The sequence below is a fragment of the Lipophrys pholis genome (assembly GCF_963383615.2).
Source record: "Lipophrys pholis genome assembly, chromosome: 3".
NCBI classification, from domain to species: Eukaryota; Metazoa; Chordata; class Actinopteri; order Blenniiformes; family Blenniidae; genus Lipophrys; species Lipophrys pholis.
The window spans coordinates 30,262,646-30,287,697 of record NC_137627.1 but is presented as its reverse complement, the minus strand read 5'-3'; the positions used below and the strand labels follow the sequence as shown (position 1 = coordinate 30,287,697).

At 44.3% G+C, this 25,052-nt stretch overlaps 1 protein-coding gene across 2 annotated transcripts in view; it reads right to left on the bottom strand.

Moving 5' to 3' along the window:
• The window catches only part of tenm4 (teneurin transmembrane protein 4), a 178,032-nt gene that overhangs the window by 76,310 nt on the left and 76,670 nt on the right, over positions 1-25,052 (bottom strand). For both annotated transcript variants that reach the window (XM_080459788.1, XM_080459789.1), the window contains 6 exons: positions 20,262-20,426; positions 11,092-11,306; positions 9,832-10,042; positions 5,709-5,810; positions 4,584-4,778; positions 2,833-3,033 (listed from right to left, as the gene is read on the bottom strand). In XM_080459788.1, the coding sequence (XP_080315914.1) occupies positions 2,833-3,033; positions 4,584-4,778; positions 5,709-5,810; positions 9,832-10,042; positions 11,092-11,306; positions 20,262-20,426 (1,089 nt within the window). The remainder of the gene's footprint in view (positions 1-2,832; positions 3,034-4,583; positions 4,779-5,708; positions 5,811-9,831; positions 10,043-11,091; positions 11,307-20,261; positions 20,427-25,052) is intronic.

Genomic DNA, 25,052 nt, shown 5'->3' with positions numbered 1-25,052 from the left:
CTTTTTAATTAGTCAATTACTGCCTTTATGGCACATATTTTTGTCATCAGGACAAATTAACAAATTAAATAACCTCAGTGGTGTTTTCCAGCCACAAACCATAACATGATATTAACAGCTTTAAAAGCTTCTTTTTTTTTTTTTTTTTAATAAAATCGTCCTAGCTAATTACAGTGCAGCAGTAACAATGAATATAGTATTTTCTATTTGACTTTTGATAAAGTTAAAATACACCAGCAGCATTTAGACGAGGGCTCTGTATAAGTGTTGGAACACACAAACAGACTAAAACCATTCAACATGCAGCAAAAAAAAAAGCAGTTTTTAGGTCAGATCTGTGCATAGTGTACGCTACATCCTCTTAAGTTAGTATTACTCTTACATCAGAGCTGGTAATGAATGTTAACAGCATCCAAGGTTGGGAGGGAGAAAAGAAAAGGAGGAAGAACGGATGGCAGCAGTTCATCTTCAGAGTTATTTGAACGCTCAGTGGTCAGAGGAAACCGACTCAAACTGACTGCGAGAAAAACTGTTCACTTGGAAAAAAGAAAAGAAGGAGAAACCTTTAACGTGATAAAGATGCAATTACAGCCTGCAGGCAAACCCTCATTATCCCTGGCCAGAAGAGTCCACAGTGAGAAATACCACCATTCCCATGATGGCCATTACCATTTGCACTAAAGGACCGTGTAAACAAACTTTCCTCTGGGTGAGAGAATGGCAAAAATGGCATAAAAAACACACATATTAAAGGACATAAAACCTCAGGCATTGTTTTATGGCTGGTAACAGCATTACTCCCAACTGTGCAGCACCTAGCCTGTGCTATCCCAAAGCCACACGAGAAAATTAGTTTGTGACTTTCAAGCATCAAGGAAGGAAAGGGATTAAAGAATAGTGAAAGATATATGGAAAGCTTTCAGTCTTTTTTTCTCCTCCTCTCAATGAGCGAGGTTATAGGCAGCTCGCTGTACCATCTCACCGCCAAGCTTAGTGTTGTATTAGACCACAGAAAGCTCTACAATGAACAGGATAAAGGAGGATAAAAAAGCCAACACATCACCATTTACTGAGCCTGTTCTCTGCAAAGCAAACCCAAACTAACTGCCCATTTCCCTCAAAATCGTTTGGCTTACCTAATAGATCATTGTGTCTGCCTGTAACATAATGAGATTCATGGATCAGAGTGAATGCTGCACTAAAATCTCTCATTTCAGAAGTATTTTGTGGGAATACAAATGACGTTGTCTAAACAAAATCAGTTGAGGACTCACCACATCATACATGCTCAAACTGAGCCAAATGAAGCTTTAATCTGCTACAGCATCACCATAAAGAGCAAACACAGTTTCATATACTGCATTCACACGTGTGGAAAATTGTAGAATTTGTCAGTGGGCTTGCAGTGTAAAAAAAAAAAAAAAAAAGATTTTTTGCTTTTGCATCTGCCAACATGGCAATTCTGTGACTTCAGATAGCTTCATCTGACAGCTCTTTAGCAATCTACCGCTGAGTTCAGTGAGCTTTTTCACTAAAATACTTCTTTGGTAAACGTGAGCAGGCAAGCTGCTGTCAGAGCTAAACCTAGATTGTACTTTTTCAGGCTTAGAGCCTTGAGAAGGTATATTTCAGGTGTAAAACTGTATCTCTAGGCTCAACCAAGAGAGAAAAAAGCCATTTCCCATGGGATCATTCACCCAGCAGATAGGAAACAACTATCATAAGTCATGAGCCTTGTACCAAACGGAACCAATCAGGTCAAGAAAGGGAAATTAAGTTGCACTAGAATGGATCTCTAACAATATTCCTCCTACCTTTCCTTTCCAAATGTAACCATGTGTAAAAGAGAGATATTCAGAGCAAGCTGTGGACCTCCAACTGACCACTGATGAGAAAAACCCCAGTTGCTACCTGAGACATTTTCTTTTGAGGAAAATCCCAAATATTTACCTCTGTCAGGAGCTCAGCAATTACCAAACGTTAGATTGCATCACACAGTGAAATACATTTGGACACAATAGTGCGGAAATTATTAGAGATGAGCCGATAGAAATGTCAAAGTTATTACATGCTGCTGTTGTTTAATGTCAGTTTTGATGTATTAAAGTTCTGAATGTTGATGGGAAAAGAAATTATACCAGCTATGGTTAAATATTCACTGTGTAGGAGATTAGATGACAAATGTGTGATTACGACTATCAGACTTTTATCTCAACACAGCAAATATTAAAAAGGAAGGAAGGCTGTGACACACTCACATCTGCATTATTTAGTACAAATGCATGTTTTTGGACGGTGGGAGTAAGTGGACTCAAACCGGGGATTCTTTTGCTATGAGGGAGCAATTCTAACCACTACATCACGACTCACTTACAAATTTACAAGCTTCGATTTCAGTGACTGTACTTAAATAAATGCAATTATTGCCTCTTTTATCCACTGCACTCATGAGTGCAAAAGATAATGACCGGAACTTTGTTTAATAAAGCATAATATGTGGGTGAGTGAAGTTAATTTATTGCTAAATCATTCTCTACTCACAGAATGCAAATATTCTTTTTTGAGAATTAACTAGATTGGATTTTGTGGGAAAATATTTTGGGGTATTTTATTAGGTGCCAAATCTCACAGTTAATTAACAAAAGAGAAACTTTTGTTTTGCTTCTAGTGCAGGGTGGTTTTGTACTGCAAAGCCTCTTTTATTAATGCACAGATTGTCTTTTTTTTTTTCTCTCTCTCTCTCTCTCTCTCCACTGAATCAGAGCAGAATCAACACTGGCCTGTGAAAAGGAATCATGCCAGTGTTTACTCTCATCTAAGGGAAGTACTCACCTGTAGAGCAGTCATGGCCCGTCCAGTTGGGATCACAGCTGCAGGTCCCCATGTCTGCCAGGAAAGCTCCGTGTCCAGAGCACTGATCCATGCAAGAGGCCCTGGGACTCTCACATCCTGGCCCCCCCCACCCTACAAAGCAGTGGCACTCTCCCTGGACACAGACCCCGCGGCCGGAGCATGTTGGATCCAGGCAGTCCACTAAAAGGTGTTCCAAAGAAAGAAAAAAAAAACTGTTAGACACACCAGTCACCTGCTGTTTCCCCTCTCTCGCTCTGGCAGAGGCAAACCAGGGTCTCAGTTTGAGCCTGAGCGGAATGACAACTGCAGTGGGTTGCGGCTGAGTTGCAATTGCCGTTGGCCTGAGTACAATGGAGGTACAGGAGGGAGCGTGCAGAAAATGATGCAAAGAGGCCGTCATTTTCCAAAACCTGAGACAAGACTTGCAAAGGAGAGAATTACCGGGCTGTTTTCACATTTAGGCATTATGGCACAAACCTGCAGGAACAACCCACGCTTCTGCTGGCACTCTTCCATCATATCACAGAGAAAAATACACCCCAAAGAGGATAGGTCGCTTAACAGGAGCATGTTCCCATTTAACAAAAGCCACAACGAAGTATAGTTCAAAGCTGTATGCAAACCCTGCATTAACAAAATGCAGAAGAAGGGTAAAAGAAAAAAAAAAAGCCTGGGGCAACAGCCAGACAAGAAAGCAGAACTCTAAAGGTATATGACAATTTGAAGATCACTGCTTTGCTTTGGCTTCCATCCTTTTTGCGCATTTGATCAGTGCAAGTTGCATCATTTCTGTAAGAGTGCAAACTTAAATACTGCCTGCTTCTACAGCTTCTCTTCCATTGGGATATGAGTGCTCCCTGTGAAATAAACTGAAATTCTGAATGCATACTGTACAAAACGCAATATAAGCAATCTGTTTGCAGGCATGGTACACACAGATGGCAAATGTGTGCCGAACAAGAGCAAAGTCTAGCCACCAAGAGCACGGGGCCACCCCATGAAAGCTCCCCTTTACCATGACATAAATGGGTATAAAGGCCGTTATAGCAAGACAAACAGGATCGTTCGGCTTTTAGCAGATGGTTTGGGCACAAGGCACAAAGATCAGAGGCTAACTGACAAGAAACTCTCTCCTGGCAATTAATCATTGTGGCTGAAGGTCACATTGAAGAAAGGTAAAAATGTTAAAGGGCCTCCGTCCACATTCCCCTCCACTCCTTATGGCTAACACTCCACCTAAAATAGAATGGGGGCCTACAGATGTCACAAGCCCCCATTTATCAAACTCCCAGGGTCCATTTTTCATCTTGAAATGAGAGCCTTCAAGAGCTGACAAACACAATGGCCCCTTCAATCTTATCTGGTCAGGCGTTATCCAGCTTCCACCGAATGTGGAGTTCCTAATAGATTAACATCGGACTGTGTGTCTGACTTCCTGAAAATAAATGAACTGTTTCCATTAACTTAATGCCTTTCATCCATGATTTACGCAGGGAAAGTCACCTGCAATGCTCCTCATGAAGTGTTATGGCGATAAGCCTCTTTACTGAGGGTGTCGTATCTTTACAACAAGACCGACTGTAAGTCATATCAACTTAATAGCTGCACCCATTATGAGTGTACTTTTGAAATGTCATCCACTAACGAAATAATATAGTAGCTACAGCAGCCATATCATACAGGATTTTATCGCTTCAGGGGACATTGGATTGACTTAATAAAACAATCACCTTCTTCACAGTTTTCTCCTTTGTAGCCGGGGTTGCAGATGCAGGTTCCCACGATACATGTCCCGTGGCTGCTGCAAGTGATGTCGATGCACTGGTTGGTGGGAACGTCACACTCGGAGCCCTTCCAGCCGCTGTGACACATGCAGCGACCTTTAAGGTATTGACCGTTCCCGCTGCATAGTACTGGACAGGCAGCTTTGAAAAGAGCAGACAGCATACATCCATTTGAATGCACCCCTCCAACCACAGCTTCAAAGGACAGTGAGCATCTGCTAAACCCTCGATCTGTCAATGAGCTCCTGTTAAAAGCTTTCTTTTCTTCTGTGCAATATCTAGCAAACGCTATTGTATTTTGGCACCTGGAGAAGATGTGACCTGAATTCTAGCGAAACCGAGCATATAAAAAAAAGAAAAATGAATCTAAAATCTCAACAACAATCTCAACTGTTAAAAATACAAAAAAAGAAAAAGAGAGTTGAATAAAAGTGTCAAGTGTGGTGCTGATCAACACATGGATAGCAGATGGTGGTACAGTATGTGTAAAGATGTAACCAAAACAAACTAGCAACATTCTCCACACTGCCTAAACTTGTTTTTTTAATGTGATTTCAACATGAGAAAAGAAAAAATACAACCTTGCTTTTAATTGCAAGAATCCTAATGTGGTATTTATTAAAATCTAACAATGTTCGTAGAGGTTCTTTAAATGAAAAACAACACTAAATAAATGGGTCGTAATAAAAATCTGTAAAGAATATCATTCATCCATCCATCCATCCAATCATTGATTCATCCATCCATCCAATCATCCATCCATCCAATCATTCATTCATCCATCCATCCAATCATTCATCCATCCATCCAATCATTCATTCATCCATCCATCCACATTGCTAACTATGAAATGACCATGCTGCTCCTGCAACTCCCTAATCAAGGTAGTTGGATGTTTTAAATTAGAATCTTAAAAAAAGAAAAAAGAAAAAAAGCCTAGCAAAAGCAATTGCATGATTAAAATTGCTTTGTTCTGGTCATGTGGTGAATCCAATTTTGTCAACACCCCTAAATGTAATGTATCTGAACGATGAGGTTATTAAAGGCATTATGAGTGAAGCGTTGAGTCACCTCGCCCACAGTCGGGTCCTTTGAATCCTAAAAAGCAATGACACGTTCCTGCGACACAGTCACCGTTCCCGAAGCAGTTACTGGGACAGTCATCAATAGATTCTGTAAGAGAGAGCAAAGAGAGAAGATTTTACTGAGCAATTTGGTTAAAAAAACCACAACAACAACAACAACAAAACCCTCCCACTCATTCTCTTTGGGGTGATTATTATCCCCTTTGGTAATGACAAAGATAAGCTTCAATCGCGTCCACATTTTTCACAGAAAAACATGTTTGAGTGTGACTAGCATATCGCTCAAATGTCATAATAGACTAAAAGAGTAAACAAGTTGTGATTACCCAGGCTTCCTCACCAAAAACGAAATGAAATTACAGCATTATAAAATCTGCCGAATGGACTGGATGCTGGAAGCTGCAAGCTCCAGTCAACAGATAAATCTAGTTGGACTCTTTTATGGCACGATTCAAACAGCCCAAGTGCAACATGCGTAATGCTGCGGCTTCACATTGTCTACCTCATGCACTTACACATTGAGATTACCATTTCTGTGTAACTTCAACGCAATGCTACAAGCTAATTCATTCGCAACTTATTAATGTGCATTATTTCTAGAGATGATGAAGCGGGTCTTTGAAAACAGCTCATTTCTGTGTAAGAAAATAAAGAAACTGGGCACAGAAACCCATGCACATGTTTCCACGCTGCTGCAGCTGGACTAAAATCAAACAGTGTGTAATTTACCCGAGACCCACAATAATTCACGCTGATCCAAAAGGGTATTTTCTACCACCGCTGATGTCGATGCCTAAGCCATGTGCACTGCACAGAACATTCAATACAAACAATCACAGAACGCAGTGTTGTTTTCTTTCAGCCTGTCATTGAGCAGAAAGTGGCTTGTGCGATGATTGCGACCCTTCAAACAATGCCTGTGGGAGACCTCACACACATTCAAAATTGCAGAATAGCAAAAGGAAATTTTGAATTCAAAATAGTCCTGATAAATAAATAAATATGCTGCATACATGTGGAAAAGATGCTCTGTAGTAAAATTGCTATCATTGGGTCTGATCTCACTAATTGCTAGTGTGGCCTTATTATACAATTTCCCACCGTTTCCTAAACTAGACATTATTGCGTGATGTGAACAATCACAGAGGATGCACTCTTATTTCTTCTCTGTCATTTCCTCTGTTGATAACTCAAATTGAATCAAATTAATTGGAGGGAAAAAAAACTCATTCTACTATGGTAAAATGCTTTAATACTTGCTTTTAAAAAATATGTACGACTGACCGATTGATCTCCAAGGACGGCAGCAAAGCCCTGAAACACGATGCTCAGTGAATTAAGGCTGAAATGGTGCTGAAAATATTCAATCTTGTCCATTGCCTTCAGGCTGTAGGAACTCTGAGGCAAAACTTAGTGAACAAAGAATCTCTTGTGCTCCACAAAGGGCTAGAAATGTGAGCCATGGACTCAGCTTCCCTTTACTCTAGAGAGTCAATCATCACTGAGGATGCAATACAAGACAGAGGGGGATAAAAAGACGAGAGAGATATATATGCAGGCAGACCAGAGATGCAGCAAAAATAGAGAGAGCGAGAGAGAGAGAGAGAGAGAGAGAGAGAGAGAGAGAGAGAGAGAGAGAGAGAGAGAGAGAGAGAGCGAGAGAGAGAGAGAGAGAGAGAGAGAGAGAGGGGTAGGCAGGGAGCAGAGACATGCTGCTGATGTTTTCGGTGCTCCAGGCTTGCCTTTGCCATGTTGGGTTAGCAAGGGGACGTATGGGAGACTATCCTCTGGCATGGTGGAGGCAATCAGCACTTTGGTGAGGTTTCTGATGGCTTTCTAAAGGAATGTCTAGCGATAGCAGGAGGCCTTGGCTCTGTTTTATTTATTTATTTATTTATTTATTTATTTTTTGCTTACAGTACATGTGAAGCAAGGAGGTTTATGGTTGGGAAAATGGGATGTTGCCTGTGTGCATGCCCATCATTACAAATCCCTACCCAGAGTTAGAATTATGCAGGAGAGATTCCTTGGATCCCGAGTGAGGTTGATATTTACTGCACAACAAGAAAACCTCTGAAAAACTCAACTGCAGCCTACTGCCGTAATAAGCTGACAGGTGTTCTACATCAATGTGGGTCTAACTGAGGTTACCTTTATCTTTATCTCTGAAGGACTTCCACAAACCGTCAGTCAAACATGTTTAATTGAGTAATCATGAACCGCGGTGCTCCCGTTGTGAGTGCTGACGCAGTTTAGTCGACTGCACACCGCCCATGTCTATCGCCAGTGAATCCTCCGAGAGCAGGGAGGGGAGGCCATGAATATCTCTTAGCCACACACTCAACATAGGCCAACGCATAAATCATGGATTCAAGCAGAGCTTCATTGAAATTCATTACCCTTTATATCAGGGGAGCTAACTATTGTGCGAGCCTCTCCAATTGGTGAGGACGGAGCAGTGTGCAGCAGGCAGGTTTAATCAGTGACTTGCCATGCTCTCCGAGGATGCTCAACGCCTCTGAATGATGGGCGATTGTGTACAGAAAGACTGAGATGGGATACAAAGTAAGACGTTGGTGCTGGGTCTATGCCTACTTATGTATAAGAAGCTATGTCTGGGTTAAGGCATGTTTGGCACCAGGCAGCAGGGACAAATGGCTTCATGCTCCAGAGGATTGTGATACAAAACATTCACAAGGACACATTTCACATTGCCATGGAGCCTCAGCCAAGTAATGAGGAGCAACCCAGATTAAAGACAGGGATGCTCTGTTCACCTAAATGTACTACAACAAGAAAGCCTTTCATTCACTGCAAACACAGAGCACATATGGGCAAAAATGAGAAATTTATTTCTGACTCCTACTGTCAGTAGCAGCGAGGTAAGTAATTCTACTGTAAGTGTCTTTTAAACAATGCTGCTTGTGTTTCTCAATGCATCTGTTCTGGATATTGCACACATATATTTCTATACCTGCGCTGGTCTATTTGAAGGTCAACTCCATCCTTCCATGGCTCAATACGATTCAGGCAGTTGGTGAGATTCAATTTCTGTTGAAGGGCACTTAACTGGTGACCCATTTTCCAAAAGGCCCCTCTGCCTCCCTCTGAGCTTCTGTGAGCAGATCAGCTCCAATACAAATGAACAGCAGCAGAATTCTGGCTTTAACTCTGCCCCCACCCCATCCGCTGCACAGAATATCTTATCTGGTTGTGTTTTCTCTGATGCGAACCACAGGAGGGCTTCATGCACACCCAGTCAAGAAGAAATAAGGAAAAGTAAACACGCCGCCTGACTCCCCCCCTCCCTGCGTCATATCATATATTAAGTATTGAATTACAGCTGTTGTTGGCACAGTGGGGGGGGGGGGGGGGGGGGGGGGGGGGGGGGGCATAGTGCATCCCTTGCCTGTCTCCACTTGGTGTTACATTGGTGTTCAGGACAGCTTCTCATCGATCTGCTGCCTGGCACAGCCCCTGTCACAGATGGACTCTGGCCCAGGAGCTTTTAATTAAAGAGCATGTGAGAACAGCTCCCAGCTGCCATCCCTGTGAAAGTCGACACCTCGGGCCCTCTCACACCTTGCTTGATACAGCAGTGCTAATCAAAAGCGCTTTAGGGAGAACAAAGAAGAGCGTACAAAACGAAGTCGCCTCCTCAAAGACAGACGCATGCCTAAAACACAGACATGTGCCACGTCGAGTTACAGTCAGAGGGGGAGAAATATCTATCCCACTTTGATATATGGAAAGTAGATGGAAATTGGAGCAAATCGTGATCAAAAATGGCACTAGAAGGATGGTACAATCATACTTTGAATTGTATGCAAATGGTTCCCAGAAGCTGGACCCCTGATTCGCTTGGAAGACACTCAGGCTAATGAGGATATTATGATCTCTCAATGCTCTACTCAGGGGCATGGCAGGATAGCACTGGTGTCCTGATTTTTGTAATATTCAGCTTCACCTTGATTAACCTGCACTTTCCTAGGCTATTGAAATCTACCAGTATCTCTGACTCATGGACCAACTCTGAGCTGTTTGCTGTGGAGTGCTGCTCGTTGGTATTATAAGGATTTTGGATTGGTATGACGGGTTTCAGTGCTCACCTATGGCGGTGGTGAAGAAGGACACAGTTTCCGTTTCTTTTCCATCGTTGTAGATGGCCAAGTGCCAAATACCCGAATCCAAGTACTGGATGAAGCCCGTGTCATGTGTGGTTATGGGCACCAGGCTCCGCTGCATGGTCATGGGCCCCTCCAGGCCGCGGATGTCTTGAGCCAGGAGCCGCCGCCCATCCAAGAGCTCCACAAAGTCAAACTGCGGACAGAGGCACAGAAAGTGAGAAAGACTGATGGATGGACCGCAGACACACCATTAGAGTGACACATGAGACTTGAGTGCTTTCAGCCCTCTTTATAGCAGAGCATCATTTGGTCTGCATGAATAACTCATCATTCTAGAGGAGCTTGAGTTAAGTCTTGGCATATCGTGGCTGGATGGCTTCTGATGATTTCATAGTCCATGCGTCTTATATGAAAGCCTTGTTTAATACTATTGAAATGAAAGGAGAGAAGTTTGTGTTTAGCAAATAACATCTGCACCAATTTGCTTTTTAACAGTAACAAGCGAGCCAGTGAATACCAATGAGAGGACATTTCATTTTCATCTACATTAGGACGGGGAATCTTGACCCATCTGCCACTCTATGTGTAATCAGTCCCAGCAAGAAAACTCCACTGTAGATTATTTCCTTTGAAGTAAAAATAGAGGAGACAGCATGTTTGATCTTGTAAGTGAAAAATAAATACCACCCGAAGATTACTGCAACCAAAAAGCACACTACGAGCTACAGTCGCGTTTACAGCTGAAATCTACAGTCTGTGAAGAAAACAGTCACATGTGATTAATAGCACGATATAGCTCAATCTGTGCTACACATAGATGGGGAAATTAGTGTTGAGAAAAATCTTCCTTTCTTGCCCTCTGTGCTCCATATCTTTGCGTGATTCATTGATGGTATTGAACCTGTAAGAAATTTGCCATAAATCCTTAATGCAACAGTGATTCATAATACAATGTAGAAATGTATGAATTGGTCTGTAGTCACAACACGTTCCTCACGTGGTTGGATAGATTTTTTTTTTTTAAACAATGTCCCAATTTATATTCTGTGGCCTCGGAAGAATCGTGGAAAAAATAAAAAGTTAAAACCTTACATGCAATGCAGCAAACTCTTATAGATGGTTTTGCACGTTTACAATTTTATTTTAGTTTGAAGCAGAAAACATTAGAAAATGCCAACTGAAAGCACCAGAACAATCGGATTTCCAGAATATATTATATAGGAAAAGCAAAATATCACCAACCTGTGTGTGTGATGGAGGAAGGCCTCTCCTTCCATATATTCCCACTAAGGCATCTTTGCTGAGGGACACATTAAACTTCAGATACATGGGATGATCAATGAAGACCTGGGATCTCCAGAAGACACCGGGAGGAATCTGCTGTGCGACCTTGCGCCCCACGTCAATCTCGCCCATATCTATATAGCTGTCATCTGGGAACAAGCTGTCCAATTTGCCTGCATTGCACACAAAGTAAATCGGTCAAAGAGATCACGCCATTAATCCAGTATGTGGAGGGCAGAGGGAGTCAGTCTGCTGAAGCATGATAGTCTGACCATATCACAGATATTCAATCACGCTGCTGACAGCCAGAGAAAAAAGTATAATGATCCCTCTGACCACCGCCAGTATTTCCAGTCCCAATTCCACTGGAGGAGGAAGAAATAGCTGCGTGACGTGAAGTTCATGACGTAACGTGAAGTCATGATACAGTCAAAACATGTGTTCATACGCCAAAGGCTTAAAACTGAAATCTTCAGCTAGAATTTGAATAACAATAGGCAATTATTACATTTATTGCAGTTTTTACAAACACCTTTTTATTCAACTTATTATTTTTTGAAATAAGTTATAATTAATAAAGTTCTTCCCTTTACTTGTAAATGATATATACATATATATATATATACAGAGAGAGAGAGAGAGAGAGAGAGAGAGAGAGGGAGGTAAGCAGGGAGCAGTGTGTGAGTCTGGAAACTTTGATTAATAAAAAAAAAATCCTCATTTTCATTCACTTTAAAGAATTCAGTTGGATGTTTCCTCTTAGTTTAGTATTGCTTTTAATGCTTTTTCTTCTTCCATTATATTCTCATTAAAATCATATATTTTTGTTCCCACAGTTTCACTTAGTTGTTTTTAACTAAATGTGGCCATAAACAATTTGGGATATCACATGTTAGAAAGTTGCATTTCACTGTTATGCCACTACTTTTTGCAGTGAACCACTATTTAAGAAATTGAATATGCAATTACTATTAATGTACTTTCTGTAAACGGTTTGCTCCTTCCATGGAGGAAAGCAGTTGAAAAGCTGTGTAAATCCCAGCATATTTACAGATTCATTAACTTTTGCTCTGATGAGGCAAAATTTCATTTGATTGATACTATTAGGGAATATAGAAAAAGTCCTTGCAGTTGCCCATTTATCTTTTTAATCTTTCATCCAAGAAGAGGTATTTTGCTGATTTCTGTTTAAGATGTGTCCCACATAGAGCCATTAAATTTAACAGACTTTAATAATGTTTGAATAACTCAAAAAGCCCTCCCGTTTACACAACAATGTTTTAAGTAAATATGCATTGTTTTTACGATTTGATTTCAGAAAAGTTTTGCGTTTGAAAGGCAAAGTATTGAAAATGATGTGTTTACACAGAAACAACTGAAATGCTGAAATCGATGTAGTGGGTGCTGTTGGCTGTTTTTGTAATGAAGCTACACACATGCGAGCAGAGAACAACACCCTATAAACATTAACTGTCAGGATTCGGTGGTTCCGGTCCTAGCAGTTTTATGTTTTATGTTGTGTTCTGTTTGTTTTGGTGAGTGTTGTCTTTCTGTTCGGTGTGTGGTGTGTCTTCCTCCCCCTCGCATTTTGACAGCAGAGCAGGCGCAGCCGTGGGGGAGGATAACTCATTTCACCTGTGGCTCATCAGCGGCTCCACCCTTAAAAGCCTGGAGCTGCCAGAGGGTCGTTGCCAGTCCGTACTACTGCTTGCGGTAATTGTTTGGCCTAGCTCTCTTCAGAGTCGTTTTTCTAGTGTTGATCTTGGAGCTCGCGATTTGAAACATTGAGCCAAGACTGGGTTTTGTATCCTTGGATTTTGGATAATCCCGCCCCCCTGCTTTCGCAGCGTTTTCTGTTCCCCCCTGCGGACTCCCGGTGCTCGCCACCTTCTCCCCATCCTGCGCCGTGGAGAGGCTTCTCAGCAGTGGTTTCCTGGGAGCCGAAGGATCCGCCTTCTCAATAAACATTTGATTTTTTCCCCTTTCAAACCTGTCCCGTGTGTTCTGCATCTTGGGTCTGCCCTTCCGGAACCATGACAGAACGGACTGGCCAGAACACAGACACCGCCGGAACACCCGCAGAGGTCGCCCAGCTCCGTCATGCCATTTCGCAGCAGGGAGCCCGTCTGGGTCAAGTGGACCAGACACTGCAAGCCATGATGACTCAGATCCAAGCCCAATTCCACCGTTTGGAGCAGCGACTAGATCAGCTGCCGGCTGCCGCCTCAGCTGCTCCGTCCTCATCCATCCAGAACCCCTCTGCACCGGTAAGCCCACCCGAACGCCTTCAATCACGGATTCCTACGCCGGATTGTTTTTCTGGGGATCTGAACCGTTGCCGGGGATTTCTGCTTCAGTGCGAGCAGGTGTTTTCACTCCAGCCAGCTGTGTTTGGAGCCGACGCAGCAAAGATTCAATTCATTTTAGGTCTACTGCGGGACCGTGCCCTTACATGGGCAGAGGCTAATAGTTCTCCCACTCCACTAACCCACTTAAGTTATGCTGAGTTTCTAGAGGATTTTAAGTTGGTTTTTGATCATCCGGCCCGCGGCGGGGACGCAGCGCGCCGGCTACACGAGCTCCGCCAGGGGTCCCGGTCGGTGGCGGAGTATGCTGTGGAGTTTTGGACATTGGTGCCAGACGTCACTTGGAATGACTCCGCCCGAAAGGATGCCTTCCTACGGGGCTTAAATGACATTGTAACGGACCGTTTAACCCTTGTTGAGTCACCCACAGAATTAAAGGCCTTGGTCCGCCTGGCTATCAGGGTGGACAACCGGATCCGGGAGCAACGGGCAGGACGGAGCCGCCCCCCCACACCAGCTTCCAACCAGCGGCCGCCAAGCTCGGAGTCCCAGCGGGCTTTTTCCAGCCCCGCCTCTCGCAGTGAGGCCGCTGGAGATTCAGAGGAGCCAATGCAACTGGGTCGCTCCCGCCTCACCCCAGCCGAGCGGAACAGACGCTTAAAGAATGGTGACTGCCTCTACTGTGGTAAGCCAGGCCACTTCATCTCCAACTGTCCAGCCACGTTAAAAGACTAGACTCGTCCGGCCGTGTGGGGGTCCGGATGAGTCATACCTTAGACCCTGCCCAGGTAAAACGTTTGTTGCTCCCTGCAAGACTACAACTTAGCCCAGCAGCCCTCAATTTGACAGCATTCATAGATAGCGGTGCAGAGGACAACTTCCTGGACTATGAGTTTGCCCGTCAAGCCAATATTACGTTATTCCCACTGAAAAAAGCCTTGGTAGCTACCAACCTTAGCGGCCAGCCATTCGCCCAGGTGACCCATACTTCTGCTCCATTGGTGTTATCTATCTCCGGAAATCATAATGAGACCCTCAAATTCAAAGTCATCAGCTCCCCAATTAATCCTATTGTTCTTGGTTACCCCTGGCTCCTCCTCCACAACCCTCAATTAGACTGGCAGGCCGGCAGGGTGCTAAGTTGGAGCCCTCATTGTCACGCCCACTGTTTGAGCGCGGCATCCCATTCACCTCCGCAAAAACTTCCAGAGTTCGCCTGTCCTGACTTAGCATTAGTCCCGGCCGAATACCACGACCTGGGGGAGGTATTTCGCAAGGATCTGGCTCTCTCCTTACCTCCCCACAGGCCTTACGACTGCGCCATTGATCTGCTTCCTGGCGCGCCACTTCCCGGCAGTAAACTTTACAGCCTGTCACGTTCAGAGGCGGAGGCCATGGAAACATACATCTCGGAGTCCCTCGCAGCTGGCATCATCCGACCCTCAACTTCTCCCGTGGGAGCAGGGTTTTTCTTCGTGGAGAAGAAGGACGGATCCCTCCGACCCTGCATTGACTATCGAGGTTTGAACAACATCACTGTAAAAAACAAGTATCCCCTGCCGCTGCTCTCTTCGTCTTTTGAAGCCCTCCAAGGTTCGGTGATCTTCACCAAGCTGGATCTCCGCAACGCATACCATCTGGTGCGAATACGGGAGGGCGACGAGTGGAAGACCGGATTCAACACCCCTCTTGGTCACTTCGAATATCAGGTCATGCCTTTTGGAATCACTAATGCTCCTGCAGTATTCCAGGCTTTGGTGAATGATGTTCTTCGGGACTTCCTTAACCGGTTCGTGTTTGTGTACCTGGACGATATTCTAATATTCTCCAAATCCGTCCGGGAACACCCCTCCAATGTCCGCAGGGTCCTACAGAGGTTATTGGAGAATAAACTATATGTCAAGGCAGAGAAGTGCTCCTTTCATACCACCTCGGTTCCGTTTCTGGGGTTCATCTTTGAGCAAGGAAGAGCCCGTACGGATCCTGAGAAGGTGAGAGCTGTGTTAGAGTGGCCGACCCCTTCCACCCGCAAGGAATTGCAGCGATTCTTGGGCTTCGCCAATTTTTACCGCCGGTTCATCCGGAACTACAGCCAAGTCGCTCTGCCTCTGACCCGGCTGACCTCCACCATCCGCCCCTTCTCCTGGACCCCAGAAGCAGAATCAGCATTTCTCCAACTAAAGAAGCTGTTCACTTCTGCTCCGGTGTTAGTCCAACCGGATCCGGAGGGACAGTTTGTGGTGGAGGTGGATGCCTCGGACTGTGGAGTGGGGGCAGTCCTGTCACAACGACACGGCCCCAAGAACCTTCTCCATCCCTGTGCCTTTTTCTCCAGGAAACTGTCTCCGGCGGAGTGTAATTATGACGTGGGTAATCGGGAACTCCTCGCCATCAAACTAGCCCTGGAGGAATGGAGGCACTGGCTGGAGGGAACATCAACCCCCTTCATGGTTTGGACGGACCACAAGAACTTGGCCTATGTGCAGGATGCAAAACGGCTCAACGCCCGCCAGGCCAGGTGGTCCTTATTCTTCAGCAGGTTCAGGTTCACCGTGACTTACCGCCCTGGTTCGAAGAACCTAAAACCAGACGCCCTCTCTCGCCTGTTCACTCCCTCCGAGATGGGCAAGCACCCTGAACCAATACTACCGGCTGCTCTGGTGGTGGGCATCCTCCATTGGGACATCGAGGATCAAGTACGCCGTGCCCACAAGGAGGAGGCCGATCCAGGTACTGGTCCCGCAAATCGTCTTTTTGTCCCCAGCTCTGTTCGGTCCCAGGTACTGCAGTGGGGTCACGACTCTCGGCTGGCGGGTCATCCGGGAGTCCACCGCACGGCGATATTGGTTCAGCGCAGGTTCTGGTGGCCCTCCCTTCTGCCGGACGTTCGGGCCTACGTCCGAGCCTGCCCCATTTGCGCCCGTAGCAAATCCTCAAACCAACCTCCCGCTGGCCTCCTGCATCCCTTACCGATTCCGTCCCGGCCATGGTCCCACATCGGAGTGGACTTCGTTACGGGTTTGCCCCCCTCTCGGGGAAATACAGTGATTCTCACTATCATTGACCGTTTTTCCAAAGCTGCCCACTTTGTCGCCCTACCAAAATTACCATCGGCCTTGGAGACCGCTCGCATCCTGGTGGACCAAGTTTTCCGTCTCCACGGAATCCCCTCGGATATCGTCTCCGACCGGGGTCCTCAGTTCGTGTCCCGTGTCTGGAGCTGTTTCACCAAAGCGTTGGGTGCAACGGTCAGCCTATCTTCTGGGTTCCACCCACAAACCAATGGACAGTCAGAGCGGGCCAACCAAGTCCTGGAAACAATGCTCAGGTGTGTCGTTGAAAATAACCCCGCATCTTGGTTCTCCCATCTGTCCTGGGTGGAATATGCCCACAATACGCATGTTTGCTCTGCCACTGGACTGTCTCCATTTCAAGCCTCCCTAGGATACCAGCCCCCATTGTTCCCCGCTCAGGAGGACGAGATCGCCGTCCCTTCAGTTCAGGACCATCTTCGTCGGTGTCGGAGGCTGTGGCGCGAGACCCGCGCCGCCCTCCTCCGCTCCTCCGAAGAGAATAAGCGCTTGGCGGATCGCCGACGTTCAGAGGCCCCTTCCTACGCACCAGGTCAGGCTGTCTGGCTCTCCGCTAAACATATTCCCTTGCGTACAGACTGCCGCAAACTCTCTCCAAAGTATCTGGGTCCGTTTCTGGTGGAAAGGGTCATCAATCCCACCGTGGTGAAGCTGAAACTCCCTCGGTCCATGCGGGTCCATCCGGCCTTTCACGTCTCCCAGCTCAAGCCAGTGGAAACCTCAGAGCTTTGCCCCCCAGCCAAACCCCCACCACCCCCCCTGCTTATGGAAGGAGGGCCTGCCTACAAGGTGCGACGGCTCTTGGATGTTCGACGGCGGGGCCGGGGGCTCCAGTATCTGGTCGACTGGGAAGGGTATGGGCCCGAGGAGCGTACGTGGATACCTCGCTCCTTTATAATGGACCCCTCGCTCATTGGCGACTTCCATCGAGCCCATCCAGGGAAGCCTGGGTCGCCAGGAGTCTCCCATTGAGAGGGGGGTACTGTCAGGATTCGGTGGTTCCGGTCCTAGCAGTTTTATGTTGTGTTCTGTTTGTTTTGGTGAGTGTTGTCTTTCTGTTCGGTGTGTGGTGTGTCTTCCTCCCCCTCGCATTTTGACAGCAGAGCAGGCGCAGCCGTGGGGGAGGATAACTCATTTCACCTGTGGCTCATCAGCGGCTCCACCCTTAAAAGCCTGGAGCTGCCAGAGGGTCGTTGCCAGTCCGTACTACTGCTTGCGGTAATTGTTTGGCCTAGCTCTCTTCAGAGTCGTTTTTCTAGTGTTGATCTTGGAGCTCGCGATTTGAAACATTGAGCCAAGACTGGGTTTTGTATCCTTGGATTTTGGTTAATCCCCCCCCCCTGCTTTCGCAGCGTTTTCTGTTCCCCCCTGCGGACTCCCGGTGCTCGCCACCTTCTCCCCATCCTGCGCCGTGGAGAGGCTTCTCAGCAGTGGTTTCCTGGGAGCCGAAGGATCCGCCTTCTCAATAAACATTTGATTTTTTCCCCTTTCAAACCTGTCCCGTGTGTTCTGCATCTTGGGTCTGCCCTTCCGGAACCATGACATTAACAATGGTGAGTACGTGGGCATCGGTATGGACAAACGACCAAGTTGAATTGTTATTCCGGAAGACTCTTAATAAAACTACCAAGTCCCAGGAGAAGATGGACTGGGAGTCATGACACTCTGGAGGCAAACATTGTTATTGTCCATCTTCTTGTGTATGTGCAGAAGAAATATCTACTACAGGCTTGGCGGGCATACACAGTTTGCAGAGTATCCGCCATTTTCAGAAAGTTTCGTTTTCAGTGACTCCGAGCACCGTCGTTATGTAAACGAAACAAGTTTTGCATGTTCACTTGCAAACGTTGTGTAAATGGGGCCTAGAGTGGCTTCTGTATGTAACTGATTCAGTCATTAGACAGTAACAGTGCTGTCAGCACAGCTAATCCATCAATACAAAAACATGCACACTATTAAAACATCCTGAATATGAAATACAAAGTAAGGCAAGCAAGTAGTTAGTTTTTGAGAATTAAATGAAAGGAGTAACTCCTACAGATTTTAATATCTCCTCCAACCATCTGTGTAGCTAAACTATAACCTCCATGAAAGATTGATTGATTGATAGATGAATAGACATCTGCGGGACCTAGGCCTTGGATTGTTTAAAGCTAAGAATACAGAAATATAAAAGAAATAGATCTAAACACAAGGGATAAAGGCATAATAAAATACACTTTGATACCAGGCAGCACAGATAATTTTCAAACTGTAACATGAGTAAATAGTTTAAAAGACCAAACATATGGTGTGGACGTGGCACAGAAAACACCTGAGAGAATTCAACACTTTCAATACAGTGATAGAGAGAAGTAGAAGCAATAAAGTGAATTGTAGGTATAGTAGAGATGGCTCGACTAATGCGACGACCAGCTCAGGTATTAACACAGTTAGCGCTAAAATTGTCCATATGCTCCATAATACAACTCACATTGGACTCAGTGGAAATGGCAACATCTGTTTGCCCATGTAAATGAGCTCATTTCAGCAGCAATGTCTGCTAAGGCAGACATCCATACAAACTACCCCAAGGACTGAGTAGCAGACACAGCTTTGGGTTACACGTAGCACACCAGATGGAAGTTTTCTCAAAAGTCCATCAGTGGCGAAGGGTTTTATCAGAGTAGACAGGACACACTGCCCCCGTCTCCCAGACCTGAGGTTTAAATACGGCTACAGTGCACAAGCTCCACACATAGGAGTGTGAGTGTATTTTTACGTTGCACCTTAATGGTACACTTATCTGGCTGTTTAAATAAATCATAAGCCTAAACCAGTGATAACGGGGCTCATGGTTAAATAAATGTTCGTTCTTCTGAAAGCTAAACTACAATAGGGCGCTCCGATGAGAAGACACGACTCAAATGTTACTCATTGTCGACGCTGTAGGCATTTGCATTCGATTGATAAAACCTAAGAGAGCTGTGTATTGTTTCTGGTGACAGCACCGCAGAATGAAACTTATTTAGAAAACTATGGCTATTGATTTCCTATCAGCCACAGCGGCCGTGCAGGATCTCCGCTCTGCTGTAGTCTCGCTTGTTGTTGGCTAAATACACTTTCTACTGTCTGGTAAATGAGCATGGATTCATCTATATGGTAATAACCCCATCTTCAACCTATTGTAGTCCACCAGTGGTAAATCACTTGGTTGAATCTGGGCCCATTTGTTGGAGATTGGAACGGAGCAAACTTTCCTTGAGTTGAGCAGTTGGTACCGTCGGGGTGAGCACATGCTTTCGTTGGCTGCCAGGAAAGCGAAGCCCAAGCTAGGAGATGAAAGGATCACATCCGTCCTGAAGGGGGACAGTGGCTAATCCCCCTGCAGCCCCTGGATACTCAGTCCCTTAAGCTGTCCCATTTTCTCCCTCCAGGAACAAATAAGTCTTTCCCCACTTACAACAACTTTCAAAGGATTACAATGCAGATCTTTTTGAATACCATGGAGACGTGCGAACACAATATGAAACCGGATGACAGAATAATAACAAACTTGCATGAGCTTCGAAATGTCATCTGTAAACTTTAAGATTTGAGAAACTTTCTCAGTTCTTGAGTTTGCCTTTTTTTTCTTATGAGGAAGTCATGCAAATCACTCACAACAAGAAGAAGACAGTTTGTTTACTGAGTTCAAGTGTTTTTTTGTTGTTTTTTTCAAGAAGAATAACACAATAAAATGTGCACTTACTGTCATCCTTTCCTCTCCGGTCAGGTATTTCCAAGCCTGTGTTGCCCAGAGGGGGCAAGCTCAGGTCTGTAGGAAAAGGTAGGCCACTTGTATTGTCCTCTGATAGCTGGTACATCTGTCTCTGCATGGGCTGCAGGTGCCAGTTTAATCCAAAAAGGTGCATGGCTGAAATACGAAACACAGGATAATGTCAGTATTGGTTTTACCTAAACATAATAGCAACACAAAGTCACCACAAATACACTATATGGCTCGTGGGCCCCGTTAGGTGTCCCAGCCTGATCTGTACGTGGTCAATCACTGCAGTTACACCAGTACTAATACAATGAAAGCTGATCCAATCAAAAACATGCATTCCTATCAGATCGGAGGTGATGATGTAACCCTGTTTATGATCTGTGTATGACCTATGTAAAACAGGGGAGTCTAATACAAGGCGCATGGGTCAAAACTGGCCACCATGAAGCTTCAATCTTTAAACAACCAAGCAAAGGTTAAAAATTAAAAAAAAGAAAATAATTATTTATTTTTTTTACAGATTTCCTAAAAGTAGAGAACAGAACACTGAGACATGACCTGAGATATTGGTAATGCTGCGCTGAAAGCTACCCACCTCAATGCGAGCAAACTTTCCTCAACGCCATGCTGTCAGGATGAGTTTGTAAAAACACCCATAATGCAACAGGCATGGGAGCAGTTTTTTGGACATTTCACTGTATTTTGCACTGGAAAGTATCTTCATAATACTTAGCTTTATGTTGACATTATAGTCATTTTTGGTGGGAATTGTTTGCTCTTGTGAAAATATAGACATTTTCATCATGTATATGCTACACCACAAATTAAATTTATAGGTTATTATGGCACTATTTTACTGGATCGGCCCACTCAAGATGAAGTATGTGGCCCCTGAACTAAAATGTGAATGATGCCTCTGTACAATGGTACATGTGAAGGTTTGCTCCATAACATCCTTCATGTATGATGTTTAGAGGACCATTATAAGCATACAATTCACTGTGTTGGAAGAGTCAAGCAATCAAAATGTGCAACAAAAAAAAACCCACTGACTTGACCGTTTGCACCACCACCACCACCACCACCACCACCACCACCACCAGAAGAATGAATTGACCAATCTCAGTTCTAATGGAACAATCAAATTGTTGTATATTTCGAGGGTCATTATTCAAAGGAGGCAGCTGTGGAACGAGAAACAGAAAATAGATGGACTAGGGAACAATACATGGTTTAATCTTTTTTTTCCCAAAGGTGCTGAGCAGTAAGTCCATAAGACAAATGCTGTGCTGACCCCACGGGACAACATCTGTCTCACCACGCCAGCATCGGCACAGACCATCCTCGGCATACTGTCATTTTACCAACACCCATTACTTTTACACTCCCCTCCAAAAGCAGGGGACAAAACACCCGTAAAAAAACCCCCCAAAAAACACATCAGCAGGGAGACACCAGGGGCATTTCAATGTGACCACAGCGGGTGAAGCACACGGATATTTTACAAGGTCGACAAAAGAAATGTCCTCTGGAACAATGGCAGCAGAGTGCAGGACAGAGGAGGAGGGGCTGACCATGACAGATCACCAATAAGAGAATGGACAAGACAAGCTTAGCAAGGCAAAAGCCAACTTGGAAGTCAACAGTCAGCAGAAAAGGCCCAGAATCTCAATACAGCTATTTTATTGTTTTTGTTGGGTCACTTAGACTCCTGAAGTACATAACCATGCTGTTAAATGAAAAACAGTGAAATTATCAGTCTTAAGCTAAAGCCGGGGAGGCAGCCGTTGCATTTTAATTGAGTTTTCCAGTTACATGTTTCAGCAATTAGTCACACAACAAATATTTCTGTCACGACTAAATATAGAAAACAAACTCGTGGATGAAGACATCTGGAAAGCTGCTAAGGGCCTGCTAAGGGTCTATGATTTCAAGTGAAAATGCAAAACTTCTCTTGCGTTTTGGGTGTCTGTTTACACGACAACAGTGTTTGGTGAAAATGCTACTTTTTGAAACTGGCTCCCAAGGTGGACGTTTTCGAAAATGCTCAGGCTCTGTTTCCGTGTCAACAGCAGAAACGCTGTTTATTTTTTCATTGATTTAGGTGAACTATTACTTATAAACAAAAACAGGAGTCAAGTGAAAAACCCTAAGGCTGACGATGTGCTGATTTTGAAACTACTCATCCAAAAGGAAAACATGACAAGCGCAGTAGTCCTTATTGTATAATTTAGTTAATTTTCTAACAAGCAACACCACTTTAGCCTGATGCCTATTATAACTATGGTCGTAAACAAAGAATCTCCAGCTCGGTGCTCTTTAACAGACATTATTATACACTTCACTAAAACAAACTGTGAGTCTGATACTATAATTAAGTCTTTTAGGACATAATTTGCTAACAATTCTGAAGAATTTCATCTTGGATGAATGTGAAAACCGTGCACTTTTTTTTCAGAACGGATTGATTTATAGCCTGATAATTTGACAAGGCTGTGTCGAGACAAAAGATGAGTGTGGTATTAAAAGACAAACACCAAACTGGAGAGGCTGATTTGCTTCATTAAGCATCAGATAATAAATGTTAAACCCCTGTACTTTGACATGTTTTTGTTTAGTTGTCTGTGCTCAGCCATTCACAACAAACAGGATGTGTGGACCAGCCGTCCACTTTTATAACGCTCCATCTGCATGCTCTTTTGCGGCGTTTCTGCCGTCTACATGGAGATGGAGCCCCAGCGTTTTCAAATAGTTTTATTACCCCCGTTTCCATGGAGACAGCCTTTTTGTAAAGTTCCACCTTGGAAGTCGTTCTCAAGAAGTTCAGTTTTCAGTGGCTCTGACCACCTTTGCTATGAAAATGGACACCCAAACTGCAAGAAAAGTTTTGTGTTTTCATCAGAAAGTGTCGTTGTGTAAATGGGCCCTGAGAGACAGACACACACACATTCAGTCACATTCATACCTCCTGATATTTCAGAGTCACCGAATAATCTGAAATGCATGTTTTTGGGCTGGAGTACCTGAAAAGAAAACCCTGCAAGCATAGGGAAAGCATGGAAACTCTAAACTAAATGGTCCTTACAATGGCAAAACTGTGTCAAAGTTCATTCAAGGTGTTAATGTGTCAATGTCAGTCTATACCCAGGCTGCAGTGTGTGATGGCTGTAGTATGTTAACCTCGTAAAAATCTAATAAAATGTAACTGGATGCGCACCATATCTGTTACCATATCTGGTAACTTGGTAACGCTTGATGTTTTACTAAAACTAATAATGGTAAATTTAAGAACATATTACAATATAGGGAAATATTTGTACTTCCTGTTAGTACAAGAAATACATACCAAATTAAGTCCACCTGATTAATGAACTTTTCTTTAACATATGAACAGATTGTAAAATCTGTGCGTAATAGAAAGAAAACTACTTCAAGTGGACAGTATCTATTCGTAAAAACACACCCATTGAGTCTAGAAAATCAAATTTACTGTACTTTTCTGGTCTACAGCACCTGACATATTGCATTATAAGAATATAGTATTGTAGTATTCAATGTTCAGTCCTAACTAGATTTGGTGAAATATGTTCAATGTCACTTTGCAAGAGATTTATTTGTGTAACTGCCATGTTATTGCACATTCAAGTCTTCAGATAAAGAAATATTCTTTAAAATGTTGATATTTAAATATGTTCTGCAGATTTCGCTGTAAATGTTTAATACTTTCATGAAGCTAGATAAGCTAGATTTGTTCAAATATTTAGATGGATTCACAATGAAACTTTATCGAGGAAACGCAATGCAATTATTCCTTCGCATGATGAAAGTTCAACTCGGATACCAGCATCTGTTCTGCGGCCTGTCCGGTGTTGTAGAAGTGACTGTCAGTCGAAGGTAACCAGAGAAGAGACAGATGGCTTTGTTTGTCATTTTGTAAGCTCCAGAAAGGCATTCCTTTTGATTTGTGGCTCTACGTTGACTGGCAAAATGGAAAAAGAGGCCGTATATGCTGCTGAACGATCACAAAGTCACCAGACAGAGTGCCGTTCCAAGTGTCCTAGTAATCACGTCTTTGTGAGCCCCGTTCTTCATCCCCCCCGTCCCTCAGGCCTCACACACACACACACACACACACACACACACACACACACACACACACACACACACACACACACACACACACACACACACACACACACACACACACACACACACACACACACACACACACACACACACACACACACACACACACACAGATTTACGTCTCCATGGTATCTATGATATGCAGAGCACTGGAGCTTGGCCAAAGACGACTCTCCTAATTTTGTTTTGCTTCCGTTTCAAACTTTGTAAACACTGCAGTGACAGTCAGATGGCTGCTGCAATTGGCTGCAAAATGAAGACAGGTTGTAGGAATAACAAGGTACTTCTAATGAGATGTCCACTGGCAGTGACAAGCTGCGTCTGTGTTCCAGGGATTCCACTGACCTGTCAAGAGTAATGCACTTTATTGCATTGCCCATTTTGTCCTGAGCACATGTTGTGCCCTCCTCTCACTTATCCCTTGGCAGGAAGTTGGGTCACGCCATGTGCCAATTAGGGAACAGAAGTACAGTGGGAGAAGACTTCTCAGCCTAACCGAGGAAGTCGTGGCTCATTGCTGCGGCTCATCTGCTGCCACAATAACTGCTTCTGCCATGTGATCGCGGCACTTTCAAACTGCAGTATGCCTAAAGGAAATCCATGACGAGAAGGACTATTTAGCTAATA